Consider the following 9,761-nt stretch of genomic DNA (forward strand, 5'->3'; position numbering starts at 1 on the left):
AGGCGTGGTGACGTGAGCGCTCGCTGCAGGCAAAGGAGCGGACACACGAACCTTGCGATTTGTTCTGCACCGGCAACATTGCTCATGTCCGCCAACCTGAACCTCACCCTCCCCCCTCACCCTACCCCTCCATGCTCACCTCACCCTTCCCTCAATTTTCACCTCATCCTCCCCTCACCCTCACCTAACCTCACCCTCCGTCCCACCTTCCCCTCACTCTCACTTCACCCTCTCCTCACCATCCCGCTTCTCCACCGTTGATTGGGTTACATGTTGTTTATGCCGTTTATTGTGAAAATTCCGTCACAGTTCCCATGATCACTGTTTCATTGCTTTCATGGCTTTATTTTGGTGATTTCGAAAAGTTTATTGGTTTAGCCATGTTTCATGTTTATACTTTAGTTTGTCATGCAGTTTATACTGTAGTTTTTTACGTGGTTGTTTAGTAACTACAGCTACATACTATTAACATTCCTTTCCTTTGTTAATGCTCCCCCACTTCCCCCCCCCCCTTTGATGCTGCTAATCCTGCATAATGCACGGGCATAGTATTGATTTGGAACCCCCCCCGCCCACCTCCTACGCATTTTCCATATGCTGAATTCCTCTTGATATGCAAATTATTTTGTTTAGGCGCTCTTCTTCCCACCTCCCCCCCCCTCTAACCCAGCTTAAATATACGCTCCAAGCTTGGGGTGTTTCATTCTTCGCCTGAGGATGGCTGCTTGCGTTGTGGCCGAAACGTCGTGAGAATTGTTTTATTATGTTTTATTTTTATTATTTTATTACTTCCCTTCTACGTGACTTTACCGAAAGAACCATGAATCCCTGCAGTCACGAAAGCTTTAAATCGAAATTTAGCCATGTTTGTTTGTTGTAGTACAGAGTTAGACTGATGGCCTTAATCTAAGTTGTCTTGTGGTTGTTGTTGGTTATTTGACTTGCATCCCACTGGGATTTTTGCACACAGCGTTGGTGTACGGTGATTTTATTCTGCAATGTTTTGCTGTCTTTTTTCGGATTTCTGTTTGCACTCAGTCACATATTCACTTTAAGATGTTTTTTGTGAATTTTGTTTGTTTTTTGTTTGTTGCGGTTGCACCCGATTCAAGAGCCGAATGGCTCACAGGGCTACACCTAATACATGAACTTGAACTTGAATCTAACCTCACCCTCCTTCCACCTTCCCCTCACCCTCACTTCACCCTCTCCTCACCATCCCCTTCTTCACCGTTTATTGGGTTTCTATCTCTCCTCATCCTCAGGATGCACGACTCAGATCCACGATCTCCAATCGATCATTACAATACTGCACCCACATCCCAGGGTAGAGAGGCTGCAAGAATCTCTGCCGAACCTCGTGGATCACCTCCATGGAGTCGGCGCGGTAAAACGCCAGGAGCCCCCCCTCCCAGTGCAGGTGAAGCCCGATTCTGCGGGGAGAGGGGGCCCCCCTCACCGACAGTGCAGTCTTCACTCCACCATGAAGCACTGAGAAGCTGTCGTCAAATTTCTCTAAACACCAGGATGCGTCACTCCCTCCCAGCCACTGTGCAGCACCACCCCCTTTCCGTGGGATCGTCCCGTACGCGACACCAACCCGCCACCACCTCGTGTCCCCCACGTCCACCTCCCAGTAGTGGTGGCCCGACGAGAAGCTCTCACAGCACAGGGCTTGTGACCAGCCATTAAACCGGTGTGGGTGATCGGGGCAACCCTGGGAGTCACCGGTCCGCGTAATCGTCCTGAGATCCGAGGAGATCTGGAGTTTGTGATTAGCCGAGTTTGTGTCCAGAGTCGGTGAGCATCCGTCTGTGACAACAGCGATGAAAACATCACTACAAAACATCGTTATCACCATTAGACACCATCAACATCACCATCATCCACCATCACCTCCATCATCATCACCATCACCAAGCATCCTCACCATCAATATAATCAATGACAACAACATTAACATCACCACCATCATCAACACTACGAACATCAACATCACTATCGCAGTAAACTATCGCAGGGAATGGAGTCTTTGTTCCACTGCAAGTCTCCTTTCACCACTCTCCCATTGACATATTTCGTTGCTTCCTCTTAGTACCTTTCACGCGACGGTCAATGGTATAGTGTATAGCAGATTGTATAATAAAAAATAGTATAAAAGTGTAATGCTTAATATAATGTATAAGGTAATATATAGAATCGTAATTGTATAGTGAATATACAGCAGTGTGGTATACAGTAGGGTGGGTAGAATAATACATAGTGTAATATTACAATGTATAGTCTAAGGTATAGGGTGGTGTAAAGTAATGCAGTGTATAATTTAATGTTGGGTTTCTCTATGGCAGTATATAGTACGGGGTATATCCGTGTGATGTAAGAAAAAGTTTAGCTGGAGGCATATTATAATTTTTTTTGCGACGTAGAATTGTAATGTATGACTTACTGTTAGTAGCTCGGCTTATTGGAGAGTATATTGAGTCAATTTATGATATTGATGTAGTTTATATTTTAGTTTTTTACGTGGTGTTTTGGCTGCTGCAGCTCCTTACTATTAAAATTTCTTCCCTTTTTTACTGATAATACTACTTCCTCCCTTTATTACTGCTAATCCTACATAATACACGAGCATAATATTTGAGACCCCCCCCCCCTTCACCTACACATTCCACAAGTAGTGACTAATCCCATATCTGCATTTTCCATAAATATGCTAAATTCTCTGTTGATATGCAAATTCATTTGTCAAGGTGCCCTTCCTCCTCTAACCCAGCAGCGTAAATATACGCTGCCAAGCCTGGTGGTGTTTTATTCAGACGCTGTCTTTCCGACAGCCCTGTTCTTCACCTGAGGACGGCTGCTTGCGCTGTGGCCGAAACGTCGTGAGAATTGTATTTTATTAAGTTTTATTTTTATTATTTCCATTCTACGTGACTTGACCAAAAGAACCAAGAAGATCAGCATCATTACCACCATCCTCATCACGACCACTATCACCATCATTATGACCATTACCAGCATGGGGAACGTATTTGAGGATGAAATTGCCTAGCAAAGACCCAGGACTGAATCAGATATCACCTGCCACTGATGTTAGCAATGGCGGGTAATCAAACCCAGGTAACTGGATTCGCAATGCAGTGTGCTAACCACTATGCCACCGCTCCCCCCATGCACAAATGCACAGACACATTCACAGGCACACACTGCATCTCAACATCACAATTACCCCTGACTCATGCTGATCTTTTACACAAGAACACCACACTGAGTTTCATGGCTCTGTTCAGTAGGGTCCTGGAATGGACTGTGAACAAAGACAGAGATCCTCTGTGTAGCCTTCACAGACTATTGGGACAAGTGCTGTCCGTGTCTCTCTATTAGGACTGGCATGGCACACGAGGTGGGTGGCCAGCACGACGCCTGGCCGCCTTTGTCTCCCTAGTGGTGATGTTTATAAAACTCCAGGTAATTATTTGAGGCTAAGTCGACCTCGTGCACACACACGAGGATAATTTATTGTCAAGATGGCCCCATCACCCATGTTTCACACTGAAGAACTCACACAAGCGTTTGACTGCCATTGTCTCCAGAACTTTAAGCGAGGCAATGTCCTCTTGGCTGGGAGCTGAGGGTGGATCTGCTGTAACCCTCCCTGCCCTGTGAAAGCAGAGCAGACATGGCTACTGTCTCACGCAGAGCATCGTCATTCACAGGATCATCACAGCTCCATCTCACAGGCACTCATCAAACAAAGCATCATCACTCACCTCACAATTACAGCATCACCACACAGAATTACTATTACCACACACAGCATCACCACGCACGGTATCAAAACACAGCATCACCACACATAGCATAATCACACAGAATTACCACACAGCATTACCACACAGCATTACCACACACAGCCTCATCACACAGCATCATCACCACACAGCATCACCACACAGCCTCATTACACAGCATCACCACCCATAGCATAATCACACAGCATCACCAGACACAGCATTATCACCACACAAAATTACTATCACCACACATAGCATCATCACATACGGCACCATCACACAGCATCACCACACACAGCATCCCCACACAGCCAGTGTCTCACTGCCCACGCCCCACACTCAGTCCCATGTCGTGTGTCGAGTCGTGAGTGAAAGTCGTCTTTTACCTGCGCGTCTCCTCCAGGTGCCCCTGTGGGAGAGAGAGAGATGCGTTACTGTTACTCTACCTCCAATCCCTTGTGATCAGTGGAGTTCCCACTGCAACACCGTGGGTGGAATATAAACTCCAGAGTCTTTGCTTATGACCCCATGATCACCAACACTGACTTACGCGGCAAATATTTCAGTTAGACTAGTTGAAAGTCAACTATAAACTACTATTTTTATTTTTTCCACGTCAGGCCCACTGAACAATAGAGCTCTTCAGAAGCGACCTGGCCACAAATGATAGCTCCCGAATTGGTTCATCACGTGGGAATTTATAGCAGCTCAATACTCTAAACGCACGTGTGAAAAACTGGAGGACCCGGAGAAAAATCGATGAGACCATGGAAAGAGACATGAAAACTCCAATGTATAAGGACGTCAATGTTGGGATCAAATCCCCGACCTTCGGGAAACCAGGCGAGGTAGTTAACATCTCGCCACCCCTATGAGGACCAACATTGATTTGCAGGGCAACTATTTCAGAGTGAAACCAGTTCATATTAATCAGTGTTGAGATTAATTTCTGTCGTCAATGCACTCGTGGCAGGTCTTACAGAAGTGGTGGTGAATACACAACAATGTTATTAATACGCGTATGAGACCTCGTATTTATTTTAGCTTCCATAATCGGAACAGTGAAGGTAGCGCATCCAAGAGGAGGTCCACAAAGTAAGAAGCAGAGATGACATCGGCTCATGAGCAGGAGCTGGTGGATTGTTGCATCGCGGCATCAAGAAATGTGGCAACGGCTTGGGGAGGCCTTCATCCATCAGTGGATAGATTATGGCTGATGATAATCATAAATACCGTGCACATTGTTGTTGTATGGTTGATTTAAAATGTGCATTTCCAATAACATTTAGTTTATATTCACAATGATTCAAACATAATGGGAATCTGTTAAAGGACGGGAGAGATAATTAATTCAACTGAGAAAATATGAGCTGGGCTTCCACATGGCAGCTACTGGAGCTGCGATGCGAGTCCATGAGTGGAGCTGTGTTCTCAAGCCCAGGAGCCTCCCTCTGCTGCTCCTGGTGAGAGGGCTCTGTGCCAATAGCGACACTGTAGACTCATTGCTCACCTGCAGGAATGCGAGCGAGTCCCTCTCCTGTGCTAGGGCCTGCAGGCGAGTGGCTGCTGCCTGGAGCTCGCTGATCTCGCGCTGGTAGTGAGCGATCTTCTTCTCGATCTGATACAGCAGCTCGCGCCCTTTCTGCTCCGCTTGCTCTAAAGCCGCCTTCTCCTCCGCATCCAACGCTGCTCTCGCGCGGGTGAATCCGACCGAGATTGAGGCCTTATCATCTGTCATGGATCCCTGCAAAGATAAAGAAATGCCACCTCTGTTCATTAAATGTCTGGTCCTTTGTGAAATGACGTTCAGATCAGTGTGACCCGAGTGCATCTCCAAGGTGTCTAGACAGTGATACGAGTCTGCAGCATTGAGGCCTCCTTCTTCCTCTGCCTCTGATAACGCCGCTGTGCATTTTCACTCCAACACGACTCGCCATAACTGGTGGGGGCTGTGAGGCAATGAAATCATCAAATACCATCATGAGTACATTTAGCGTCTGTGCCATTCCCATTGTGCAAGGATATCAGGACGATGCATTGTTTACCTTCACATGAAGCGAAGGGAAATCTGTAATTTGCCTTCAACAAGTAGAGCATTAATGATATGGGAAGTTAGGCCAATTCCTCTTTAAATGAATGTTTTGAATGTGAGAGAATGCCACATGTGTATGGATGAAGAGAGGGGATCATGAAACAACTTGCTATACTGCCATCTGGCCACCCTAAAGCCTGATTGGTTTCAGTAAGATGGTGTACAGTCTGTGTGTGATACACCTTATCTGACCAATATAGTTAACATTCGTTGAAGTGTTAAGTTGTTTGGAGATATGGGAATGTGGAATTTCCACCACTGATTGAGTTTCTCCGTGGAGATGAGAACCACCTCGTTGCTCGTCCTGATTATTGAGGTGCATTAACCGTTGTGTCTTTAGTCCCACAATGTGTTTAGAGCCAATGGAAGTCCACGTGAATGAATAGAGTTGTCCTCCATCACAATCCCTACTCAGGGTGGAGTCAAGGGGTCACCGAGTCCGGCCCAGACACGGTACCTGCACGTCCCTGCGAGCGGCCTCCATCTGCCTTATGGACTTCTCCGCCTCCCTCATCTTCTCCTCCACCGCCCGCGTGTCCTCTCCCACTTGTTTCTGTGAGAGACGTCACCAGGAGAGACTCCACTCACTCTCTGAGGGTCCCCTCTCACCCCCCGCTCCACGCGAACCCCTCCAGTACCGTGGGCAGTAGCCCCGGTGCAGCGATGGAGGCTGGGGGAGCAAAGGCTGCAGGGAACTGACTTCACGAGCTCAAACGTGTGCAGGACTACCTAAGTAGTGGGTTGGGCTACCTGAGTAGTGGGTGGGGCTACCTGAACAGTGGGCGGGACTACTGGAGTAGTGGGCGGGGATACCGTAATAGTGGGCGGGGTTATCTGAGTAGTGGGTACATGGATAGGGCACCGGAGTCACGAGATGTTATCTGCCTTGCCTGCTATACAGGAGGTCGTGGTTTCGAACCCGTGCCTGATGCCTGTATATATCCAGTATACATGTCTCTCTCCATGGTTGCATGGATTTTTCTCTGGGTACTCCGTTTTTTTGTCCACGTTTAGGAAGGTGCGTTTAGAGCATTTGGCTGCCATACATTTAGACCTGATAAGCCACTTCGTTGAGCTGTCATTTTTGGCCAGGTTGCCTCTGAAAAAGAGCTACATAGCTCAGTGGGCTTCACTTGGAACAATATAAAGTAGTTTAATTTTAGTTTTACATGGTGCAAGGAGGGGCTGCAATGTTGCTGAGTGTCCGAGAAATTCGGTAGAGAGCATCTTGATGAAAACATAAATACGGTCAGAAAATACTTGGTCTGTCAAAATCAAGCGACATTTCTGGAACGCTACGTCCAGTGACCCGGTGGCTGCTGTAGAGTGCGGCGCTAAACTGGCACAGACCGGCACGAGGCTACCAAGCGGTGAGCACTGCGACTCACGCAGTCCCAGTCGTTTTAGATTTCGTTTACATTTTGGGGAATGCTTCTCTCTGCCACAAACGACATTTTGTATACAAACCACAGTCTATGTACTCACGTAATTTTGGAAAAACATTGTACACATTAAAGTCCTTCAGTTTTATCAAATATACTAAGAGCACATTTATAAATTTGCCATTCAACAGGATTGATAATAACTTTCGGTTGTATTATTTTTGCAATATAACAACCTTAGCATACATTATGATTGAAAGCTTTCGTGACTTCAGGGATTCATATTATTGGTTCTTTCGGTAAAGTCACGTAGAAGGGAAATGTTTTATATTTTTATTATTTTATTATTTCCCTTCTACGTGACTTTACCGAAAGAACCAATAATATGAACCTCAGCATACTTTATAGTAAAACAAGCTTGTTCAAATATGAAGGAACAATGGGCAGCTGAGAGAGCAATGATATTTAGTTGGATGTTATTGTTCAGTTCATACTGGGAAATTATAACTTCATGCAAGAGAGGCTCCGGCTCACACACGCAGACCGTCTCACCTCCCGTGTCTTGTGCTCATCCTCCAACGTAGCCACATCGTGACCCTTGTGGTCTCCTGCTGTGGTGCAGGTTGTGCAGACCAAGCTCTCGTCCTGTCGGCAGTAAAACTTGATCTCATCTCTGTGCGTCTTGCACTTGCGGTCTTCAGGATTCGTGGCTGGATCCACCAAAATGTGGTCCCTGAACTTCGGATTTTCCTGATGAGGCTTTACATGAGTCGCACAGTAGGACATATCACACCTGAGACAGGTCTTCGAGGCAGCGGTCGTGCCATCGTTACAGAAGTCACACAAGACCACGGTGGCCATTTTCTCTGCGGCACTGCGCTGCTCCACCAGGTTGGCGAGCGTGAAGTTCTTGTTCAGCTTGGGTCTCCGAGGGAAGGTCACTCGGCACTGGGGGCAGGAGAAGGACTTGGCCGAATCCCAGGCGCCCTCTACGCACTTGAGGCAGAACGAGTGGCCGCAGCTGAGCGTGCAGGGGCAGCGGAAGGCGTCCAGGCAGATGGGGCAGGTCAACTCCCCTGGAGCCTCGCTACCACTGGGAGCCGCACTCGCCATGGCCCCGTGGCTTCACTCAGAGACGGACGCTGGCTGGAGCTCAGACAGTTGCTGGCTGGAGCTCAGGCAGTCTCTGTAGCTCAGGCAGTCGCTTGATGGAGCTCAGGCAGTCGCTGGATGTATCTCAGGCAGTCTCTTACTGTAACACAGACAGTCTCTGGCTGTATCTTAGGCAGTAGCTGGCTGCGTATGAGACGCAAAAACAGGAACAAGCCTCGTAAATGTGAGAAAGGGAAGTACGGTACAAACACTTTCGGTTTGATTTGTATTATCACGTGACATGCCCTGGAATGTGATGACACGTCGCCTCGCCTCAAATCCTATCCTCACACACCTCACCTCATCTGAACTCACCTCAATATCTCAACTCACCTCGTCGTCTCAACTGAACTCGTAGGGGAACGCTGCTTGTAAACTCGTTGCGTCTAAATTATTTTGATTATTTTGCTGCTGTACATTTCCACGTGGTGATGATGATTAGTTACTAAGTGGAGCCATCATTTGTCGCCAGGTCGCATCTGAAAAAATATCTAATAGTTCATTGGGGCCTTATCTGGTATGAAAAAAAATATTTGTAGTTTTATTTCTATAAATATGTCTCGAAGTGATTTGTCTGCATTTCCTACACTTTGCACTCCTGTCGTGTTGTTGTATTGCTTGTTGTTGTTGTAACGTTCTGACCTGCCCCGACTGGACATCTGTGAAAAAGAGCTTTATAGCTCATCGGATTCCACCAGTATGAATACTTGTTCTCATTATGTTGCCTCTCCCCTCTCTGCTCCACGATATTTTATATTTTAGCTTCACTTTTTCTTGCTTATTTAACTCGTTAAACTACTTAATTAAACAATTAAATTTCGACTTAAAACTTTCGTGACTGCAGGAATTCATATTCTATGGTTCTTACGGTGAAGTCACGTAGCAAGAAAAAATAATAACAAAAATAATAATAAAGTAACTTCGTCACTACGTGACTTTACCGAAAGAACCAAAGAGTAAAGTGAATAAAAAATAATTATTTTTATTTTATTGTTATTTATTTTTCTATTAGTGATGGATTCCTGCAGTCACGATAGCTTCAAATCAAGATTTAGTCACTTTATTTTCATTTTTATTATTTTATTCTTATTATTTTTTCTTCTATCTACGTGACTTTACAGAAAGAACCATAGACAAGTGAACAATGTGTCGGGTGTCTCGTTCTCGAGCTGTGAGACACCTGTGGAGTTGCTCGCCTTCAACTCAGTCACGTGGCTGCGGCTCACTGCTCTGTGTCGTGCAAAGCTCACCCGTGTAGCCCACACAGACTCTAGGCGGTGAGTGGCCAGCACCACACCCACCCGGCCGCCTTTGTCTCCCTAGTCTACTACACTCCGCACC

At 46.4% G+C, this 9,761-nt stretch overlaps 1 protein-coding gene across 1 annotated transcript; it reads right to left on the reverse strand.

Annotated features, from left to right (window-relative positions):
- Positions 1–603: 603 nt before the first annotated feature.
- Positions 604–8,790, reverse strand: LOC144952756 (E3 ubiquitin/ISG15 ligase TRIM25-like). Its single transcript, XM_078883246.1, has 6 exons — positions 7,821–8,790; positions 6,344–6,439; positions 5,305–5,538; positions 4,181–4,203; positions 3,566–3,660; positions 604–1,812 (listed from the first exon to the last, which is right to left on the reverse strand). Exons 1-6 carry the CDS (start codon positions 8,379–8,381, stop codon positions 1,262–1,264), a joined length of 1,560 nt encoding a protein of 519 aa, XP_078739372.1. The 5' UTR covers positions 8,382–8,790; the 3' UTR covers positions 604–1,261.
- Positions 8,791–9,761: the final 971 nt, after the last annotated feature.

The sequence above is a fragment of the Lampetra fluviatilis genome, chromosome 69 (assembly GCF_964198595.1).
Source record: "Lampetra fluviatilis chromosome 69, kcLamFluv1.1, whole genome shotgun sequence".
In the NCBI taxonomy this organism is placed as follows: domain Eukaryota; kingdom Metazoa; phylum Chordata; class Hyperoartia; order Petromyzontiformes; family Petromyzontidae; genus Lampetra; species Lampetra fluviatilis.

Coding starts and splice junctions, on each gene's coding strand:
- LOC144952756 (XM_078883246.1), bottom strand. CDS start 8,381: ATGGCGAGTGCGGCTCCCAGTGGTAGCGAGGCTCCAGGGGAGTTGACC. Junction 6,440..7,820: donor ATGAGCACAAGACACGGGAG/GTGAGACGGTCT, acceptor CGTCTCTCACAG/AAACAAGTGGGAGAGGACAC. Junction 5,539..6,343: donor CCGCTCGCAGGGACGTGCAG/GTACCGTGTCTG, acceptor TTATCTTTGCAG/GGATCCATGACAGATGATAA.